This window comes from Scyliorhinus torazame, chromosome 4 (assembly GCF_047496885.1).
Source record: "Scyliorhinus torazame isolate Kashiwa2021f chromosome 4, sScyTor2.1, whole genome shotgun sequence".
NCBI classification, from domain to species: domain Eukaryota; kingdom Metazoa; phylum Chordata; class Chondrichthyes; order Carcharhiniformes; family Scyliorhinidae; genus Scyliorhinus; species Scyliorhinus torazame.
The window spans coordinates 263,587,807-263,610,084 of NC_092710.1; the positions used below are offsets into that span (position 1 = coordinate 263,587,807).

The window sequence follows — 22,278 nt, forward strand, 5'->3', positions numbered from 1 at the left end:
ACAAGGTATTCCGCCGTGTACATGCCAACGGCCTAAAGTTAAACAGGTCCAAATGTTGTTTTGGCACATCACGCTCAAGTTCCTAGGCGACCAGATCTCACAGCATGATGTGTGCCCGGACACAGACAAAATCAAGGCCATCGAGGCGATGAAGGTTCCTGAGGACAAAAAGGCAGTGCTACGCTTCTTGGGTATGGTCAATTTTCTGGGCAAGTTCATTCCAAACATGGCCACAAACACCATGGCCCTACGCAACCTGGTGAAAAATTCAACTGTCTTTGAGTGGAAGGCGGCACATCAGGCAGAGTGGCTGGAGCTGAAAGCTAAGCTCACGACTACACTAGTCCTGGCATTCTTCAACCCGGACCGGGAGACAAAGATAGCCACAGATATGAGTCAGGATGGCATTGGTGCGGTGTTGCTTCATCCTGGGCACCAGTAGCCTATGCATCAAGGGTGATGATGCCCACTGAAACCAGATATGCACAGATTGAGAAGGAGTGCTTGGGTCTTCTCAATTGCATCCTCAAATTTCATGATTATGTCTACGGCCTGTCGACATTCACTGTCGAGACAGAGCATAGGCCTCTGGTCCACATCATCCACAAGGACCTGAACGACATGATGCCTCGGTTGCAGAGAATCCTGCTTAAACTTAGGAGGTATGACTTCAATTTGGTGTACACACCTGGCAAGGAGCTCATCATCACTGACGCATTGTCTCTCCCGTCACCTCGCCCAGTGAGCTGCTGGAGATCATCCAGCACATCGAATCGCAGGTGCAGCTGTGTGCTAGCACTCTCCCGGTGACAGATGAGAAGGTAGTTCTCATCCGTGATGAGACAGCCAAAGACTCCCTCTTGCAGCGCGTCATCCACAACCTCACCAATGGTTGGCAGAAAGGGCAGTGCCCACAATTTTACAATGTGAAGGATGACCTGACGGTGATTGATGGTGTCCTCTGTTGCTATATTTACTCACTATAAATATGGCAGTCAATAAGGTTGCCCTTCTTTTGTCTAGATATTGATATTATATTGCTCTCAGAGTCGCCAGGTAGCAAATGAAACCACCACAAGGTTCAACTGGATATCGATCAAAGACCCAACAACCAGTTAGTTAGTTCAAGTTTAATAATAATTTATTTACACACAAGATTAACTTATACATGCAACATAAATACTACGAGCTAAATTACACCTAACACTATGACAACCTGTACTTAACTTCAGGCACCCGGCTTAGGTCAGACGAACAGTGGTCTTTGTTCGAATCTGGATCCACAGGGTCTGGAGCAGTAACTGCTGTTCAGCTAGGCTCATCCGTCTGGTAGCGGGCGTTAAACTTGGACTTGCTTGTAGTCCTGGTGCTGCAGTTGGACATAGACGTTGCCGGAGCGCCAGGTCCAAAAGAGATTGAACACATGGCAGTGTCTCTCTTTATCCTTGGGGGGTTTCATGCACTTTTGGGTGGTCCTTTAGTTTGGACCCAATAATTCAGCAGACTTTGATCACTGCCTTCGATCTGAGCCAATAAAGGGGCGGGTGCCTTGATGGCTGGGCGTGTCCTAAGCGATCATTGACATTGCTGTTTATGCTTCCTGAGTAAAGGGAATGGCGCTGATGTGTCTGGAATCGTATCGAATACCTGAGTACCAGTCCTTTGTCGTAGGGAAATGGGTCATTAGAATGCAAATCGGCTGGGGGTTTCAATACTGTCTGGTTCTCTGCTCACAAATATACATTTAGGCTCTGAGCCTGCCTGAATCTTGTATTGGCCATATTTCCCTTGAGTCTTTGCAAATGTCCACATTTCTTTGTAAGTGGCCATCCGAGATGGCTAAAGTCCGTCCTCTTCATCCTGAACGTGAAGTGTGGTGGACCACACTACTGAATCTTCATCTGTTCTCTGGTGTACCGGGTACCCTTAACCAAGGACAGGTTCTCTACTACTCTGCCCTAAGGATTGGAACATTTACCTAAGTTTTTTTAATACATCACACATCTATAAAAATTCTAGGGGGGCATAACATTCAATCATTCATTTAACTTCTTTACACAAAGGGGAACCTCTAACTGTCCTTTTCTAAACTACCCTTATGCTGCTAGCTAATAACCAAAGGAACTTATATTACAGAACAAAATAAACAATAGCAGCATCACATTTCTACTTAACACTTATCACATTTACAGAAAATGCAACTTTTATTGAAAACCACGGAATTTATTAGTCAGAAAAAGGGTTCAAAAAGAGTGTGGGGTCTGTTGAAGTCCGAGAAGAGGGACTCTGAGTGTATATATTGGGGAGCGGGAGGCTCTCCTTTGCCATTTCCGAAGTCTAAGTGTCTGAATGACACTGCACAGTATTGCAATAACTAATAGGGCTTCTACCGTGTATGAGAGGGAATACCATTTTATGATGTTATCGCACCATGTGGGGGTATCAATGTTTATTTCCATGTGAGATGTGGTGTCCGGGCTAGGGGTATCATGTGGTATGGTTGTGTTGGGGCCAATGTGGTGTGGGTTACAGGGGCCATCGACGCATGCAACTGTCGTGATCCAACGATGATCATGATGGAGGTCATCAGGTCCGTCTTCATCTTGCCTTTTGTTCTTTGTATCCTCGTATATTCCTGGGGGTGTAAGCATAATATCTATTATTACCTTTGTTTAATATCTCGTTTGTCTGTCCGTTTCTCCTTAATATCAATTTCCCATTAGAATTGTCACCATGTGTGACTCCCTCATTTTTTTTTTAAACCAACCATTTTGGAGACAAGACATCCAAGAGAAAAAGATTCTGTCACAGTGCGAGCAATCTCGCAGCCTGTGGTCGATGTGTTGAGTGGGTGGACAATTTCTCCGTCCAGTGTTGAGGTAGTTTTCCATAGCAGCTGATTTTGTTTTAACCAAGTGTGTTGAATATGTAAATAGCAGTTGGGGGTAGCGACCGAAGGGTCGTCGGAAAGCAAAAAAAAAACTGTGGCAAAGTGCATTCTTTAAACCACACCTAAAAGAACGCTTGAAGAGTTTTGAAAAGAACTTTCCAAATCAGTGGGACATGGGGTGCGTATGAGCCGCGGCAGGGCAAGAATGGGTGGAATCCCTGGGTAGGGCGGTGATCAGTGCCATTGCTCCACTACCTGAACTTGGCTGGCCAAATACATAGGGGGTCCTCAGGCAGGGCGGAGATTAGTGCCGTTACTCCACTGCCTGGGAGACCTACAAGAACGGAAAGAATTTGAATATCTATGGACTTCCGACAAACTTGTTCCTTTAACTACCACTTTGACACCTTTTACAATTTCCTTAAGCGTGTCGTCTGCCTATTGCGCCTGTGCTAAATCTTGAATGTTGGTCTGTGAGACCTGGACTTCGTGTACTGGGGCACTCTCGTGGGGTTGCCAAAAGTGACCATGCCGTGATCCAGCTTTTGCTAGGGCGTCTGCTTTTACGTTACCGGGTGAGGAGGAACGATGATGGCTTCTAACCTTTATGATGCCATATTTGCGATCTTTAGCTTCTTCGAGAATGTGCTTCAGTAATGGCGCTGAGGCATTTACCGTCGGCGGATACAAATCCTCTAGATTCCCACAGGGGCAGGACTTCCGTCAAACTTTTGCAGACATATAGAATGTCTGAATATATATCTGCGGGGGTCGGGAACAATTTGGATGCTGCACAATGTATGCGATGGCTGCTAACTCGGCTGCCTGCGAACCTAAATATCTTGGTAACTTTAATGATATCTCCTCTAATGCGCGACCCTGCCTTCTTCTACATATATGCCACATCCTGTAATCCTTTTTCCATTATCAATGGTGGAGGAGCCATCTACATAAATGTTTAGAGAATTATCTGTGGGCTGGGTTCTCTGTGGTCTGATGCCTGCTTTTGTCGGTAACGATTTAGGAATAAAGGGTCCTGTGTTGTGCCTGGCTGCAATGATGTCACACTCATGTGGGGCTCTTGCATACAGTAAATTATCTGCCAAAAATGTGTGTGGCTTTGTCCTTTTCACTGTGATGTTGCGTCCTTGTAGGAGTAGGGTCCAGCACGCTGCTCTAATTTGGCTAACTGTACCGTCTTTCAGCCTACCATCTAACAGTAGCTGTGTTGGGGTGTGCTCGGTCAAAATGGTTACGGGGTTGAGTCCTGTTATGTACGTGAAGTACTGAACAGCCCACAAAACTGTGAGCAAGTGCCTTTCGCAGGCTGGAAATCCTTGCTCTACCGGGTCGAGAACTCAAGAGGCATAGGTTACGGGTCCTAAACGATCGCGCCTTTCCTGGAGAAGTACGGTCGAAAGGGTTCGCTCAGTGGTCGCTACCTCTATTGTATATGGGGAGTGTGGGTCTGGTGCCTGCAAAGCGGGAGCTGTACCTAGGGCGCGTTTTAGTGCATCGCTGGCATCCGTGTGCTGTGGAAGTCATTTCCATGGGACCTGTTTCTTAAGGAGCTCGGAAAGTGGGGCTGCCTTTGTGGCAAAACCGTCTGTATGGTTCCTGCAATGACCAACCAGTCCTAAAAATGACTGGAGTGCTGTAACATTATGGGGCAAGGGCAATTTAACAATTGAATCAATACGTTTTTGCTCTATCTCACGTTTACCATGCGTTATAACTGTTCCTAAATAAATGAACTTTTCTTGGAGAATTTGGGCTTTTTGGGGGTTGATTTTACATCCAATTTCTTTTAGGAAACCTAATAGTTCGGAAAGAAGCTAAATGTGCTCTTCCTTGGTGTCAGTCTGTAGGAGCAAGTCACCCACATACTGAATGAGACATTTGGGTCCGGAAAGTTTCGATAATCCATTCGCCAATTGTCTGTGAAAAATGGAGGGGGAGTTGTGGAAACCTTGCGGAAGGCATGTCCACGTGTATTGCTGTCCCTGGAAGGTGAACGCAAATTTATACTGGCAAATGTTATCCAATGGAATGGGCCAAAAGCCATTGCTAATGTCCAGAACCATAAAATATTTTGACTGAAGTCCCTGCTTTAACATGGTCTCGGGACTCGTGGCAATGGTGGGGGCTGCTAACGGAGTTACTTTATTGAGTTCCCTATAGTCAATGGTCAATCTCCATGAACCATCTGGTTTTCTTACGGGCCAAAGCGGGACATTGTTTGTTGAGGCTACGGGCCAAATTACACCTTGGTCCAATAAACTTTGAATTACCTTAGCTATTTCTCCCTCGGCTTGCTGTGGAAAACCGTATTGTTTCTGGGGCTTAGGGTCGGGACTTGTAATGGTGACTATTACTGGAATTTTACCGCAATCGTGCTTGTGCTGGACAAAAGATGCTTTGTATTTCCCTAATTGTTTTGTCCATGGTAATGGTTTGTGCATCAAACCAATAATCTCCCACTGAGCTAATCCTGTGTTCGTAGTTCCCTACTGTGACCGTGGTGGGGGCTCGTGCTGCTCTACCAATTTTCCACACACACTTATTCACGGGGTCAAAAGAAAGGTTGTGTGAGCTCATGAAATCTATCCCCAAGATGTGCTCTGCTGTCTGGGGTAAATCTACTAAAACGACTGAGTGCTTAGTTCAAATGTTACCAATCTGAATATCCACAGGGGCCGTAATGTGTCCCTGGCGGAGGTGTCCTGTAAATCCACTAAGAATGATAGTGTCTGTAGTGGGCCATATATCTCGCTGGTATATCGTGAAGGGGTTTAACGTGATTCGGGACCCTCCTGTGTCCCAAGGATCTCTACGGCTGTCCCCGGACTGTGCCTGTGGCTACCGGTCTTCCGGACTTATCCCAGAGTGTGTCGCAGACCCAAGTTGGGGAGTCCGAACACCGTCAATCAGTGCCATTTATGGCCAAATTATCTGAACGGGCGCTAACGCTGTGGATAGGCCTGGCATTGTTCCTATGTGGGGCATTTGCCTGCTGATTCGGTTGCTGGTTCGGGGGAGCATTGCATTCTCGGGCGTTATGTCCCTTCTGTCTACAATTATACCATCCCTGTGCTTTATAGTGCTGTGTGTCATTTCTACCTCCATTTACCCATGCGGGGTCTTGATGTGTCCTTACTGGATTCATGTTTGCTTCTACCTTCTCCTGCTCTGCCTTTTTATGTAGGGATTGTTCCCAACTCTAGAGAGTCTCTTCAGAACCCACACTTCATTGTGTGTGGCGTCTGAGGGGGTCATAATTTGCACATGCTTTTTGTCCTGCATCTGTGGCATGGGAGACTAAAATATGGGTCCATTTGGCCGTATTGTCTGCAGTTAAATGGGCGTGGGCTAAATCTCCAAATACTGCTGTGAAGTGTATCCAGAGGTGTCCAGCAAATGCTGTTGGATGCTCTCCTTTCTTCTGCCTACATCGGTTGAGTCCTTCTGCGGTTTCTCCTCTATTACAGCCAATTGCATCTAGGATGGCTGACTTCATATCCTGAAGGCTACCTCCTCCTACATTTTGTGGGTCGGGAAGGGCTGAACTAACGGATGGGTCAAGGCTCACTACTATGAGTTTCACTTGCTCCTGTTCATCCAGACTGTACATGACTGTCTGTTGTCTAACTCACTCAAAGAAATGGTGTGGGTCTGATGTGGGTTGAAAGGTTTCTATTTTATCACGGGCATCCCTTAACTGGGTGATGGTTAGTGGGGTGGTGTACACAAAATCGGGTTGGTCTTCTGTCGGTACTCAGCGCTGCTTGGTGAAGGGATTCATTGGGTTGTGTGCTGCCTGTGCAGTCGGTGGTGCGGGTGCTTTCCTTTTCGGGGCCTGGGGGGGCTCTATTCTGAAACTCTGTTCCGTTTATGTATCGATGGGCAGTTTAATTAAGTTCCTGCCAATCGGGGCCATCTTCCTGGTCTAAATTTGGTCCAAAGGCGTCTCTGAAACCATTTTGCATTGAGAGCAGTGACTGTAACCATGAAATTTGCTGCCTGCATTTGGCGTGGTCTACCGAACTCTGCCTTTGTTCTGATGTGGAACTGTGGAGTGCTCGTAGGGATGCCTTTAAGTCCTTGCATTGCTTCTTTAATTGCTCTACTTGGTGTTCCCTTTCTTCCCTTACCAAAACTGCGCATTGCGTGTCTTGGTTGGCCATATCATATTGTGTCTGAAAGCTGCTAAGGTGAGCGAGACAAGATTGGTGTGCCCGTTTTACATCAGCCATCTCCTTGTCCTTCGCTGCTAGCTGCTCTCGGAGTTGCTCATTTACTATTTTGCATTCGCTAACATTTCCCTCATTCCTCTTCTCTTTAAGCTGTCTGCTGTGCCTCGCAATTGTGCCAAACAGGATACGATTGCCATCGATCTTTGTGGCTATATTTACTCACTATAAATATGGTAGTCAATAAGGTTGCCCTTCTTTTGTCTAGATATTGATATTATATTGCTCTCAGAGTCGCCAGGTATCAAATGACACCACCACAAGGTTCAACCGGATATCGATCAAAGACCCAACAACCAGTTAGTTAGTCCAAGTTCAATAATACTTTATTGACACACAAGATTAATTTATACACGCAACATAAACACTACGAGCTAAATTACACCTAACACTATTACAACCTGTACTTAACTTCAGGCACCCGGCTTAGGTCAGAGGAACAGTGGTCTTTGTTCGAATCTGGATCTGCTGGGTCTGGAGAAGTAACTGTGGTTCAGCTGGGCTCATCCGTCTGGTAGCGAGCGTTGAACTTGGACTTGCTTCTGGTGGTGCTGCGATTGGAGATGGACGTTGCCAGAGCGCCGGGTCCAAAAGAGATTGAACACATGGCAGTGTCTCTCTTTATCCTTGGGGGGTTTCGCGCTCTTTTGGGCGGTCCTTAGGTTTGGACCCAATAATCCGGCAGACTTTGATCACTGCCTTCGATCTGAGCCAATAAAGGGGCGGGTGCCTTGATGGCTGGGCATGTCCAAAGCGGGCATTGACATTGCTGTTTATGCTTCCTGAGTAAAGGGAGTGGCGCCGATGTGTCTGGAATTGTATCTGATACCTGAGTACCAGTCCTTTGTCTTAGGGAAATGGGTCATTAGAATGCAAATCGGCTGGGGGTTTCGATACTGTCTGGTTCTCTGTCAACAAATATACATTTAGGCTCTGAGCCTGCCTGAATCTTGTATTGGCCATATTTCCCTTGAGTCTTTGCAAATGTCCACATTTCTTTGTAAGTGGCCATCCGAGATGGCTACACCGCCTCAAGCTGGACAGGATTGTCATTCCGCTCAGTCTCCAGAGCTTGGTGCTGCACCAGATTCATGAGGGACACCTGGGCGTCGAGAAATGCAGATGCAGAGCCCGGCAAGCTGTCTACTAACCCAACATCAGCCAGGACATCACGAACATGGTCCTGAACTGTGCTTCCTGTCAGCGGTTCCAGCAAGCGCAGAGCAAGAAGATGCTCCAACAGCATGACATAATGACCTCTCCGTGGTCCAAGGTTGGCATCGACCTCTTTCATGCGAATGGTCGCGACTATATATTGATCATCGACTATTTCTCGAATTACCCTGAGGTGCTGAAGCTCCCGAACCTCACCTCTCGAACCGTCATCAAAGCTTGTAAGGAGATGTTCTCAAGGCATGTCAACCCAATCACCTTCATGAGCGACAATGGCCCGTGCTTTACCGGTCGAGAATGATCCATGTTTGCCAGGTCATACAATTTCCAGCATGTCACCTCCAGTCCGCACTATCCGCAGTCCAATGGAAAAGCCAAGAAAGGGGTGCACATTGTGAAACTGCTCATCTGCAAGGCCGCAGACTCTGCTTCCGACATACACATTGCACTGCTCGCGTACAGGGCGACTCCATTGTCCACTGGCATGTCGCCGGCTCAACTCCTGATGAACAGGGACCTGTGGACGACGCTTCCAGCCATACACCTGCCCAACCTGGATCACTGCAGAAGATGCAGCAGCTCAGAGACCGTCAAAAGCAGGGCTATGACGCACATGCCACCGATCTGGCCGTGCTATCCCCGGCAGACACTGTCAGGATCCAGATACCGGATGATGAGTGGTCTGCCCCGGCTGTCGTTGTTCGACAGGCCGCGCCCCGCTCTTATGTTGTACGTATGGCTGATGGCTCCATCGTGCAAAGGAATCAACGGGCACTACGCAAAGTTGCCTGCCCGCAACCACTTTTTCCTCCATTTCCATATGTTGAATTGCCACCTCCTGATACCTCACACCATGAGGCCACCAGTCAGGCTTCCATCCCGCCTGTCAAGGCGCCGTCGTCCCCTCCACCACCTCTCTGGCAGTCGACCAGGATCAAACGCAAGCCTCAGAGACTGGACTTGTGAATGTTTATTTTGTTTGCTCTGTTCTGTTGTCCTCCGTCAGTCACTTTATTGTCATGTGAGAGTGCCTTTAAGAAATGGATGTTTAAGCAATACTCCCGCTCCATGCCATCTCATGCCCCCCCTACCCAATCCCTAAGATCCCCATAAACGCCATCCCAAACTATGCCCCTTTACCCACTCCCATGTACCACTATAGCCCCAATACCAACTTTTGCCACCGACCACCCCCATGGTCTCTCTCTGAGTCCCAAACCATGACCCTCATTCCCTTAGTGTCAAATGCCTGAGCCCCACCTCCTGCCACTCTCGTCCAGTCAAGATGAACTCCACACCTTGTCATAATATCCACGCATGTATATAATGAAATGCAGACAGGCAGTGATTGACACACAGGATGACCAGTAAGCAGACAGCACAGTGCAGCCAATCACCAGACAGGACACCACCACTATAAAGCCAGAGGGCACTAGGTTTCCCGCTCTCTCTGGACCCAGCCACTGAGACAGTCAGAGTCCACGAGCTAGCAGTGCAAACACCATGCGGTAGCTAGTAAGTCTGGTCAGGCTAGTGCAAGGTCTCCAGTCAGTTCAGTATAGTGTCAACCCACAGTTAAATAAGTATGTTAGTTCTATCGTTCAATAAAACCGTGTTGGAGCTTCTACAGTGTTCGAGGTCTGTTACTCGCATCGCTGCATCAAGTGCAGTCCACACCGAACCGACCTGCCTAACACATCACACCTCTCCTTCTGTATCTCTCTCTCTCCCCTCCAAAACAACCATGAAAGGGAAGATTGTGGAGCTGTCAAGCATTGTATAACTACCAAATTGAAAATCCATCCTACCTCTCAATTTGCTTCTTCTATTTTCCCAGCGCTGTTTTCCTGCATTTGATTTTAGACATTCACCTAATTCCCTGGATGAAGAGAAGGTGTCTCAGATTGTAATGCTTTTGTTTAGCTTCCTTACATCTATTTATTTCTCCTTTGTTTAGGTGTCTCTCTCTCTCTCTCTCTCTTTATGTAGTTTAGTGCAAGGTAGTTATAGCAACCATATGGCGCTGAGTCAATTGTATTGTGCATGCAAGGTATGCAGGAAGTAAGTGAGTTTCCATCCTGAAACGATGAGGTACTTTTAAATTACAATCAGCTCATTTGCATCCTATACCAAAACTGCAATTATGGCCTGACTTCGTCTTCGGGGAAAGAGCTTCTTTCAAACTAGAGAATAGAACAGACAGAAGTTGAGGTAAATAATTCATTGTTAGCAACTGATTGTACTTTTTAACTTCTGCTGCTGAAACGTGATCCAGCAGATTGTCACGTAGAGTTGTGAGTTTATTTGTTTGTTTGGCTGGCTGGGGAGTCGCGAACAAAGGGATAAGGATATAAAATTGAGTGTAAATATTTAGGGGAAATCTTTTCAGTCGAGAACTCTGAAGCTGTGAAATGCACATTTGAAGCAAATGATTGAACAGAAACCAGAGGTGAAATTCTACTGATGACTGCACCTTTCTTGTGCTGTTGGTGGGGGGTGGGGAAATGAGGGCGTGTTTGTTGGAATGGAGGCACTTGCAGCGAACCTTTGACTCCCAAAACCTATATGATGCAATGTTTCGTTGATGTAACCCTCACGAGACCTATGGTATTGACAGCACAGATCCGGCTGGGATCTGATGTATATTGTATGTTTATTTATTTTGAATTTTTTTCCAATTAAGGGGCAATTTAGCGTGACCAATCCACCTACCCTGCACATCTTTGGGTTGTGGGGGTGAGACCCACGCAGATACGGGGAGAATGTACAAACTCCACACGGACAGTGACCCGGGGCCGGGATCGAACCTGGACCCTCGGCACCGTGAGGCAGCCGTGCTAACCACTGTGTCACCGTACTGCCCCTGTGTTTCTCGATTTTCAAATCCATAAGTGAACCTCGCTGTCGGTAATTTGTCCTGATGGAGGCGGAGCATCGCGGGAACCCTGGAGAATACCGGGTCGGGTGTTTACTGTATGCGCAGAGTAGAATGCATTCACGCCACTGTCGAGACACCAGAGCATGGCATTCCATTGGGCACCCGCCGTCGGCCATACTTTTATCTCACCGCGATTCTCCGCCCAATCAGGAAAAAGACAATGTTGTCGAGGAGAATACTGAGATGCAGGCTACTAAACTAGAAGGGCTTGAGGTTCATAAGGACGTGTTAGCAATTCTGGAAAGTGTGAAAATAGATAAGTCCCCTGGGCCGGATGGGATTTATCCTAGGATTCTCTGGGAAGCTAGGGAAGAGATTTCTGAGCCTTTGGCTTTGATCTTTAAGTCATCTTTGTCTACAGGAATAGTGCCAGAAAAATGGAGAATAGCAAATGTTGTCCCCTTGTTTAAGAAGGGGAGTCGAGACAACCCCGGTAACTATAGACCAGTGAGCCTTACTTCTGTTGTGGGCAAAATCTTGGAAAGGTTTATAAGAGATAGAATGTATAATCATCTGGAAAGGAATAATTTGATTAGAGATAGTCAACACGGTTTCGTGACGGGTACGTCGTGCCTCACAAAACTTATTGAGTTCTTTGAGAAGGTGACCAAACAGATGGATGAGGGTAAAGCTGTTGATGTGGTGTATATGGATTTCAGTAAAGCGTTTGATAAGGTTCTCCATGGTAGGCTACTGCAGAAAATACGGAGGCATGGGATTCAGGGTGATTTAGCAGTTTGGATCAGAAATTGTCAGCTGGAAGAAGACAAAGGGTGGTGGTTGATGCGAAATGTTCAGACTGGAGTCCAGTTACTAGTGGTGTACCACAAGGATCTGTTTTGGGGCCACTGCTGTTTGTCATTTTTATAAATGACTTGTAGGAGGGCGTAGAAGGGTGGGTGAGTAAATTTGCAGATGACACTAAAGTCGGTGGAGTTGTGGACAGTGCGGAAGGATGTTACAAGTTACAGAGGAACATAGATAAGCTGCTGCGCTGGGCTGAGAGGTGGCAAATGGAGTTTAATGCAGAAAAGTGTGAGGTGATTCATTTTGGAAGGAATAAGAGGAAGACAGAGTACTGGACTAATGGTAAGAGTCTTGGCAGTGTGGATGAGCAGGGAGATCTCGGTGTCCATGTACATAGATCCCTGAAAGTTGCCACTCAGGTTGAGAGGGTTGTTAAGAAGGTGTACGGTGTGTTAGCTCTTATTGGTAGAGGGATTGAGTTTCGGAGCCATGAGGTCATGTTGCAGCTGTACAAAACTCTGGTGCGGTCGCATTTGGAGTATTGCGTGCAATTCTGGTCGCCGCATTATAGGAAGGATGTGGAAGCATTGGAAAGGATGCAGAGGAGATTTACCAGAATGTTGCCTGGTATGGAGGGAAGATCTTATGAGGAAAGGCTGAGGGACTTGAGGCTGTTTTCGTTGAGAGAAGAAGGTTAAGAGGTGACTTAATTGAGGCATACAAGATGATCAGAGGATTGGATAGGGTGGACAGTAAGAGCCTTTTTTCTCGGATGGTGATGTCTAGCACGAGGGGACATAGCTTTAAATTGAGGGGAGATAGATATAAGACAGATGTCAGAGGTAGGTTCTTTACTCAGAGAGTAGTAAGGGCGTGGAATGCCCTGCCTGCAACAGTAGTGGACTCGCCAACACTAAGGGCATTCAAATGGTCATTGGATAGACATATGGACGATAAGGGAATAGTGTAGAAGGGCTTTAGAGTGGTTTCACAGGTCGGCGCAACATCGAGGGCCAAAGGGCCTGTACTGCGATATTCTCTTCTCGTTTAGCACACTGGGCTAAATCGCTGGCTTTTAAAGCAGACCAAGGCAGGCCAGCAGCACGGTTCAATTCCCGTACCAGCCTCCCCGAACAGGCGCCAGAATGTGGCGACTAGGGGCTTTTCACAGTAACTTCCTTGAAGCCTACTTGTGACAATAAGCGATTTTCATATTCTATGTTCTTCTATGTTCTATCAAGTTTTGTGATTCCAGCGTCACTGGATAGAGAATCTTGTCCTTTGCGTTCAGACAATACACATTTTTACTGAAATAACTCAGTTTATTTGAACATAGAATTGTAATTCATGGCTAACACCCTACAGTGATAGAAAAGTGTTTTTCATGTTTTTATGCTATGCCTGAGCCAAGATGTTAACTCTTTGCACACAAGTAAGGGCGATTATATTTTACTCTGTTCTTTTCTAAAGCAAGTTGAAACAATGAAAACTGAGATGGAACTTGGAGAAGCCAATGAATCCGAGTCAACTGAGGTTCAAAATGGTTTTGCGTATTCTATCCTGAACCAGCCTACAGTCAAAAAAGGTAGAAGCTGGTGAACTTCTCAAAGCTACGGTTACTTATCTCAATGTCCTAGCTCCTTCTCTTCTGACTTCACTGTTCTGCCAACTCCTCTCGTTCTAATCCCATCATCCATTTCCTCTTCACCTCATCATTGAACCTGACATCTTGATCGCAGTCAAGGCAACCTCCGACCTCTACTCTTCCTTACTACACGCACAACCTACCATGCTCCGATGTACTCCTCCCACAATCTCTTCATGAAAAAACCCTTTCTCCAGCTCCTTCACAAAATCTCTGGGTTGCTTTCACCTTTGACCAGCCGGTACGTGCAGGGCGCAATTTTCAGTCCACGTTTGCCATCACGGAGAACCATGACATGGGCAGAAGGTCCAGAGAGAATTGGGAAATGCAATTCTCTCTGGAGAGATTGCGCTTCCTGATTTTTCCCGCCCCTCGCCAGTGACTTTGCAAGGTTCATGCCCACAGAGGGCGAGAGCCTAATTTTAATGGATTTAAATAAATTTGAATATGATTAGCCAGCCTCTCGCCGCATGATTCTTTCTCACTGAATATTCAAACAGCTTTTTAATTTTTTAAAATAAATTTAGAGTGCCCAATTAATTTTTTCCAATTAAAGGGCAATTTAACGTGGCCAATCCACCTACCCTGCACATCTTTGGGTTGTGGGGGCGAACCCATGCAAATACGGGGAGAATATGCAAACTCCACAAGGACAGTGACCCAGAACCAGGATCGAACCTACGACCTCGGTGCCGTGAGGCAGCAGTGCTAACCACTGTGCCACCATTCTGCCCCAACAGCTTTTTAAATATAAGATTGAAAAACAAATATTTTTTATTCACTTACGGGATGTGGGTGTTGCTGGTTAGGCAAGCATTTATTGCTCATCCCTAGTTGCCTTTGTGAACTGTTGCAGTCCCTGAGGCATGGGTACACCAAATGTGCTGTTAGGGAGATAGTTTCAGGAATTTGACCCAGTGGCAGTGAAGAAACGGCAATATTTCCAAGTAAGGGTGGTGAGTGACTTGGAGAGGAACTTCCAGGTATCTGCTGCTCTTGCCCTTCTAGATGGTAGTGGTTGTGGGTTTGTGAGGTGCTATCTAAGGAACCTTGGTGAGTTACTGCAGCGCATCTTGTAGATGGCACACTTGGCTGCCACTGTTCATCGGCGGTGGAGGGTTTGAATGTTTATGGAAGGGGTAGCAATGAAATGGGCGGCTTTTTCCTGGTTGGTGTTGAGCTTCTTGAGTGTTGTTGGAGCTGCACTCCAAGCAAGTGGAGAGTATTCCATTACACGCCTGACTTGTGCTTTTAGATGGTGGACAGGTTCTGGGGGTCAGGAGGTGAGTTACTTGCCGTAGGATTCCCAGCCTTTGACCTGCCCTGGTAGCCACAGTATTGATATGGCTAGTCCAGTTCAGTTTCTGATCAATGGTAACCCCCAGGATGTTGATTCAGTTGAGGGGATCCCTCTGGGGATGCAGAAATAAGTATAGCCTCTGGGGGAGAGGGACATGCCTGTGGCACAGGTTGGCACTGCCCCATGGCACAGTACCAACCTGGCAGTGCCAACCTGTGCCAGGGGGCAGTGACAGGGGTGGGCCCTCTGGACAGCCACATAGGATGGGGGGATCCATTATGTGTGGTGGGGACGAGTGTAAAACCATTGGGGTGTAATTTGCAGGCACAGGCAGCAGAGTGGCCAAAGGGGAATGGGGAGATGCCAGCAATATTTCTGCAGTGCGGGGGGTGTGGGGGGAGCGAGCCCGAAGGTGGTAAAAGAGGGGGAGGGGTGGCATTGTTAGTCAAGGACAGTATTACAGTGGCAGAAAGGACGTTTGATGAGGACTCGTTGATCGAGGTAGTATGGGCTGAGGTCAGAAACAGGAAAGGAGAGGTCACCCTGTTAGGGGTTTTGTATAGGCCTCCGAAAAGTTCCAGAGATGTAGAGGAAAGGATTGCAAAGATGATTCTGGATAGGAGCGAAAGCAACAGGGTAGTTGTTATGGGGGACTTTAACTTTCCAAATATTGACTGGAAACGCTATAGTTCGAGTACTTTAGATGGGTCCGTTTTGGGACAATGTGTGTAGGAGGGTTTCCTGACACAGTATGTAGACAGGCCAACGAGACACGAGGCCGTATTGGATTTGGTACTGGGTAATGAACCAGGACAGGTGTTAGATTTGGAGGTAGGTGAGCACTTTGGTGATAGTGACCACAATTCGATTACGTTTACTTTAGTGATGGAAAGGGATAGGTATATACCTCAGGGCAAGAGTTATATCTGGGGGAAAGGCAATTATGATGCGATGAGGCAAGACCTAGGATGCATCAGATGGAAAGGAAAACTGCAGGGGATGGGCACAATGGAAATGTGGAGCTTGTTCAAGGAAGAGCTACTGCGTGTCCTTGATAAGTATGTACCTGTCAGGCAGGGAGGAAGTGGTCGAGCAAGGGAACCGTGGTTTACTAAGGCAGTCAAACACTTGTCAAGAGGAAGAAGGAGGCTTATGTAAAGATGAGACATGAAGGTTCAGTAAGGGCGCTCGAGAATTACAATTTAGCTAGGAAGGACCTAAAGAGAGAGCTAAGAAGAGCCAGGAGGGGACATGAGAAGTCTTTGGCAGGTAGGATCAAGGATAACCCTAAAGCTTTCTATAGATATGTCAGGAATAAAAGAATGACTAGGGTAAGAGTAGGGCCAGTTAAGGACAGTCGTGAGAAGTTGTGCTTGGAGTCCGAGGAGATAGGAGAGGTGCTAAATGAATATTTTTTGTCAGTATTCACACAGGAAAAAGACAATGTTGTCGAGGAGAATACTGAGATTCAGGCTACTAGACTAGAAAGGCTTGAGGTTCATAAGGACGTGTTAGCAATTCTGGAAAGTGTGAAAATAGATAAGTCCCCTGGGCCGGATGGGATTTATCCTAGGATTCTCTGGGAAGCTAGGGAAGAGATTTCTGAGCCTTTGGCTTTGATCTTTAAGTCATCTTTGTCTACAGGAATAGTGCCAGAAAAATGGAGAATAGCAAATGTTGTCCCCTTGTTTAAGAAGGGGAGTAGAGACAACCCCGGTAACTATAGACCAGTGAGCCTTACTTCTGTTGTGGGCAAAATCTTGGAAAGGTTTATAAGAGATAGGATGTATAATCATCTGTAAAGGAATAATTTGATTAGAGATAGTCAACACGGTTTCGTGACGGGTACGTCGTGCCTCTCAAACCTTATTGAGTTCTTTGAGAAAGTGACCAAACAGGTGGATGAGGGTAAAGCAGTTGATGTGGTGTATATGGATTTCAGTAAAGCGTTTGATAAGGTTCCCCATGGTAGGCTACTGCAGAAAATACGGAAGCATGGGATTCAGGGAGATTTAGCAGTTTGGATCAGAAATTGGCTAGCAGGAAGAAGACAAAGGGTGGTGGTTGATGGGAAGTGTTCAGACTGAAGTCCAGTTACTAGTGGTGTACCACAAGGATCTGTTTTGGGGCCCATGCTGTTTGTCATTTTTATAAATGCCCTGGAGGAGGGCGTAGAAGGATGGGTGAGTAAATTTGCAGATGACACTAAAGTCGTTGGAGTTGTGGACAGTGCGGAAGGATGTTACAAGTTACAGAGGGACATAGATAAGCTGCTGCGCTGGGCTGAGAGGTGGCAAATGGAGTTTAATGCAGAAAAGTGTGAGGTGATTCATTTTGGAAGGAATAAGAGGAAGACAGAGTACTGGGCTAATGGTAAGATTCTTGGCAGTGTGGATGAGCAGAGAGATCTCGGTGTCCATGTACATAGATCCCTGAAAGTTGCCACTCAGGTTGAGAGGGTTGTTAAGAAGGTGTACGGTGTGTTAGCTCTTATTGGTAGAGGGATTGAGTTTCGGAGCCATGAGGTCATGTTGCAGCTGTACAAAACTCTGGTGCGGTCGCATTTGGAGTATTGCGTGCAATTCTGGTCGCCGCATTATAGGAAGGATGTGGAAGCATTGGAAAGGGTGCAGAGGAGATTTACCAGAATGTTGCCTTGTATGGAGGGAAGATCTTATGAGGAAAGGCTGAGGGACTTGAGGCTGTTTTCGTTGAGAGAAGAAGGTTAAGAGGTGACTTAATTGAGGCATACAAGATGATCAGAGGATTGGATAGGGTGGACAGTGAGAGCCTTTTTTCTCAGATGGTGATGTCTAGCACGAGGGGACATAGCTTTAAATTGAGGGGAGATAGATATAAGACAGATGTCAGAGGTAGCTTCTTTACTCAGAGAGTAGTAAGGGTGTGGAATGCCTTGCCTGCAACAGTAGTGGACTCGCCAACACTAAGGGTATTCAAATGGTCATTGGATAGACATATGGACGATAAGGGAATAGTGTGGAAGGGCTTTAGAGTGGTTTCACAGGTCGGCGCAACATCGAGGGCCGAAGGGCCTGTACTGTGCTTTAATGTTCTATGTTCTCTCTCCTAATTGTGGGAGGGGAGGGGAGAGCGAGCCCAATGATTGTAGGGTGGGGAGGCTGGGGAAGAGAAGAGCCCGATGATTGTGGCGGCGGGAGGGTGGGGGGTGGGCTTGGGGGAGTTGATGTTCACCTAATCAGGACACCCTTTAAAGATGCCCCCCCCCCCGATCTTTGTGGAGCCAGGCTTGCCAGTTCTATTAGGCCCCACCCCACCAGATTGACAGTGCAAATCACGTCCACTCATTTTCCTTTCTTCGCAGGGCTGAAAGTCTGGAGTGAAAACTGGGCGGAGAGCTACAGGCCTGTTTTCAGACAGAACCTGACACTTTGAAAAAATATGATAAGATTCCGCCCGCTATGACTCTAGACCAAACTAATCACTGTCTCATCTCTGCCCTTGGCACTTTTGCCCCTTGCAAAACTGTTACAAAGAACAAAGAACAAAGAAATGTACAGCACAGGAACAGGCCCTTCGGCCCTCCAAGCCCGTGCCGACCATACTGCCCGACTAAACTACAATCTTCTACACTTCCTGGGTCCGTATCCTTCTATTCCCATCCTATTCATATATTTGTCAAGATGCCCCTTAAATGTCCCTATCGTCCCTGCTTCCACTACCTCCTCCGGTAGCGAGTTCCAGGCACCCACTACCCTCTGCGTAAAAAACTTGCCTCGTACATCTACTCTAAACCTTGCCCCTCTCACCTTAAACCTATGCCCCCTAGTAATTGACCCCTCTACCCTGGGGAAAAGCCTCTGACTATCCACTCTGTCTATGCCCCTCATAATTTTGTATACCTCTATCAGGTCGCCCCTCAACCTCCTTCGTTCCAGTGAGAACAAACCGAGTTTATTCAATCGCTCCTCATAGCTTATGCCCTCCATACCAGGCAACATTCTGGTAAATCTCTTCTGCACCCTCTCTAAAGCCTCCACATCCTTCTGGTAGTGTGGCGACCAGAATTGAACACTATACTCCAAGTGTGGCCTAACTAAGGTTCTATACAGCTGCAACATGACTTGCCAATTCTTATACTCAATGCCCCGGCCAATGAAGGCAAGCATGCCGTATGCCTTCTTGACTACCTTCTCCACCTGTGTTGCCCCTTTCAATGACCTGTGGACCTGTACTCCTAGATCTCTTTGACTTTCAATACTCTTGAGGGTTCTACCATTCACTGTATATTCCCTAACTGCATTAGACCTTCTAAAATGCATTACCTCACATTTGTCCGGATTAAACTCCATCTGCCATCTCTCCGCCCAAGTCTCCAGACAATCTAAATCCTGCTGTATCCTCAGACAGTCCTCATCGCTATCCGCAATTCCACCAACCTTTGTGTCGTCTGCAAACTTACTAATCAGACCAGTTACATTTTCCTCCAAATCATTTATATATACTACAAACAGCAAAGGTCCCAACACTGATCCCTGTGGAACACCACTGGTCACAGCCCTCCAATTAGAAAAGCATCCCTCCATTGCTACCCTCTGCCTTCTATGGCCTAGCCAGTTCTGTATCCACCTTGCCAGTTCACCCCTGATCCCGTGTGACTTCACCTTTTGTACTAGTCTACCATGAGGGACCTTGTCAAAGGCCTTACTGAAGTCCATATAGACAACATCTACTGCCCTACCTGCATCAATCATCTTAGTGACCTCCTCGAAAAACTCTATCAAGTTAGTGAGACACGACCTCCCCTTCACAAAACCGTGCTGCCTCTCACTAATACGTCCATTTGCTTCCAAATGGGAGTAGATCCTGTCTCGAAGAATTCTCTCCAGTAATTTCCCTACCACTGAAGTAAGGCTCACCGGCCTGTAGTTCCCGGGATTATCCTTGCTACCCTTCTTAAACAGAGGAACAACATTGGCTATTCTCCAGTCCTCCGGGACATCCCCTGAAGACAGCGAGGATCCAAAGATTTCTGTCAAGGCCACAGCAATTTCCTCTCCAGCCTCCTTCAGTATTCTGGGGTAGATCCCATCAGGCCCTGGGGACTTATCTACCTTAATATTTTTTAAGACACCCAACACCTCGTCTTTTTGGATCACAATGTGACCCAGGCTATCTACACACCCTTCTCCAGACTCAACATCTACCAATTCCTTCTCTTTGGTGAATACTGATGCAAAGTATTCATTTAGTACCTCGCCCATTTCCTCTGGCTCCGCATATAGATTCCCTTGCCTATCCTTCAGTGGGCCAACCCTTTCCCTGGCTACCCTCTTGCTTTTTATGTACGTGTAAAAAGCCTTGGGATTTTCCTTAACCCTATTTGCCAATGACTTTTCATGACCCCTTCTAGCCCTCCTGACTCCTTGCTTAAGTTCCTTCCTACTTTCCTTATATGCCACACAGGCTTCGTCTGTTCCCAGCCTTTTAGCCCTGACAAATGCCTCCTTTTTCTTTTTGACGAGGCCTACAATATCACTCGTCATCCAAGGTTCCCGAAAATTGCCGTATTTATCTTTCTTCCTCACAGGAACATGCCTGTCCTGTATTCCTTTCAACTGACACTTGAAAGCCTCCCACATGTCAGATGTTGATTTGCCCTCAAACATCCGCCCCCAATCTATGTTCTTCAGTTCTCGCCTAATATTGTTATAATTAGCCTTCCCCCAATTTAGCACATTCATCCTCGGACCACTCTTATCCTTGTCCACCAGTACTTTAAAACTTACTGAATTGTGGTCACTGTTACCAAGATGCTCCCCTACTGAAACATCTACCACCTGGCCGGGCTCATTCCCCAATACCAGGACCAGTACCGCCCCTTCCCTAGTTGGACTGTTTACATATTGTTTTAAGAAGCCCTCCTGGATGCTCCTTACAAACTCCGCCCCGTCTAAGCCCCTGGCACTAAGTGAGTCCCAGTCAATATTGGGGAAGTTGAAGTCTCCCATCACCACAACCCTGTTGTTTTTACTCTTTTCCAAAATCTGTCTACCTATCTGCTCCTCTATCTCCCGCTGGCTGTTGGGAGGCCTGTAGTATACCCCCAACATTGTGACTGCACCCTTCTTATTCCTGATCTCTACCCATATAGCCTCACTGCCCTCTGAGGTGTCCTCTCGCAGTATAGCTGTGATATTCTCCCGAACAAGTAGCGCAACTCCGCCTCCCCTTTTACATCCCCCTCTATCCCGCCTGAAACATCTAAATCCTGGAACGTTTAGCTGCCAATCCTGCCCTTCCCTCAACCAGGTCTCTGTAATGGCAACAACATCATAGTTCCAAGTAGTAATCCAAGCTCTAAGTTCATCTGCCTTACCCGTAATGCTCCTTGCATTAAAACATATGCACTTCAGGCCACCAGACCCGCTGTGTTCAGCAACTTCTCCCCGTCTGCTCTGCCTCAGAGCCACACTGTCCCTATTCCCTAGTTCCCCCTCAATGCTCTCACCTTCTGACCTATTGCTCCCGTGCCCACCCCCCTGCCATACTAGTTTAAACCCTCCCGTGTGACACTAGCAAACCTCGCGGCCAGGATATTTATGCCTCTCCGGTTTAGATGCAACCCGTCCATCTTATACAGGTCACACCTGCCCCGGAAGAGCGCCCAGTGGTCCAGATAACGGAAACCCTCCCTCCTACACCAGCTGTTTAGCCACGTGTTTGTCTGCTCTATCTTCCTATTTCTAGCCTCACTGGCACGTGGCACAGGGAGTAATCCCGAGATTACAACCCTCGAGGTCCTGTCTTTTAACTTTCTGCCTAGCTCCCTGAACTCCTGCTGCAGGACCTCATGCCCCTTCCTGCCTATGTCGTTAGTACCAATATGTACAACGACCTCTGCCTGTTTGCCCTCCCCCTTCAGGATTCCCTCTACCCGTTCGGAGACATCCTGGACCCTGGCACCAGGGAGGCAACATACCATCCTGGAGTCTCTTTCACGTCCACAGAAGCGCCCATCTGTGCCCCTGACTATAGAGTCCCCTATTACTATTACTCTTCTGCGCTTTGACCCTCCCTTCTGAACATCAGAGCCAGCCGTGGTGCCACTGCTCTGGCTGCTGCCTATGCCTTGTTGCCCTTTTTTGGTATATCCTTATTTTCAGTCTTTGATCAGAGGAGTGTAAACTCAAAGGTACTTGCTGCATAACTGGCTTAGTCATTAATGAATAAATCTGGCTTGACTACATCAACTCTGTCGTGCTATGTACTCTGGGATAACACAGGCTGCAACTGGATGCAGCTTTAACCAAAAGATACTTCAGACCTTGAAGTTAGTTCAATCTGATTTATTGA

General features: G+C 47.1%; 1 protein-coding gene and 1 long non-coding RNA gene across 5 annotated transcripts in view; one reads left to right on the top strand and one right to left on the bottom strand.

The window, feature by feature from the left end:
• LOC140410912 (uncharacterized) overlaps window positions 1-10,275 on the bottom strand; it is a 74,767-nt gene extending 64,492 nt beyond the window's left edge. The window contains exon 1 of the long non-coding RNA XR_011940764.1: window positions 10,122-10,275. This is a non-coding gene — a long non-coding RNA (uncharacterized lncRNA). The remainder of the gene's footprint in view (window positions 1-10,121) is intronic.
• The window catches only part of slc2a12 (solute carrier family 2 member 12), a 162,000-nt gene that overhangs the window by 66,839 nt on the left and 72,883 nt on the right, over window positions 1-22,278 (top strand). For 2 of the 4 annotated variants that reach the window (XM_072499725.1, XM_072499721.1), the window contains exon 2: window positions 13,469-13,583. In XM_072499725.1, the coding sequence (XP_072355826.1) occupies window positions 13,469-13,583 (115 nt within the window). Of the gene's footprint in view, window positions 1-10,271; window positions 10,525-13,468; window positions 13,584-22,278 lie in introns of those variants that run through there. The other 2 variants (XM_072499722.1, XM_072499724.1) reach the window with 2 other exon arrangements.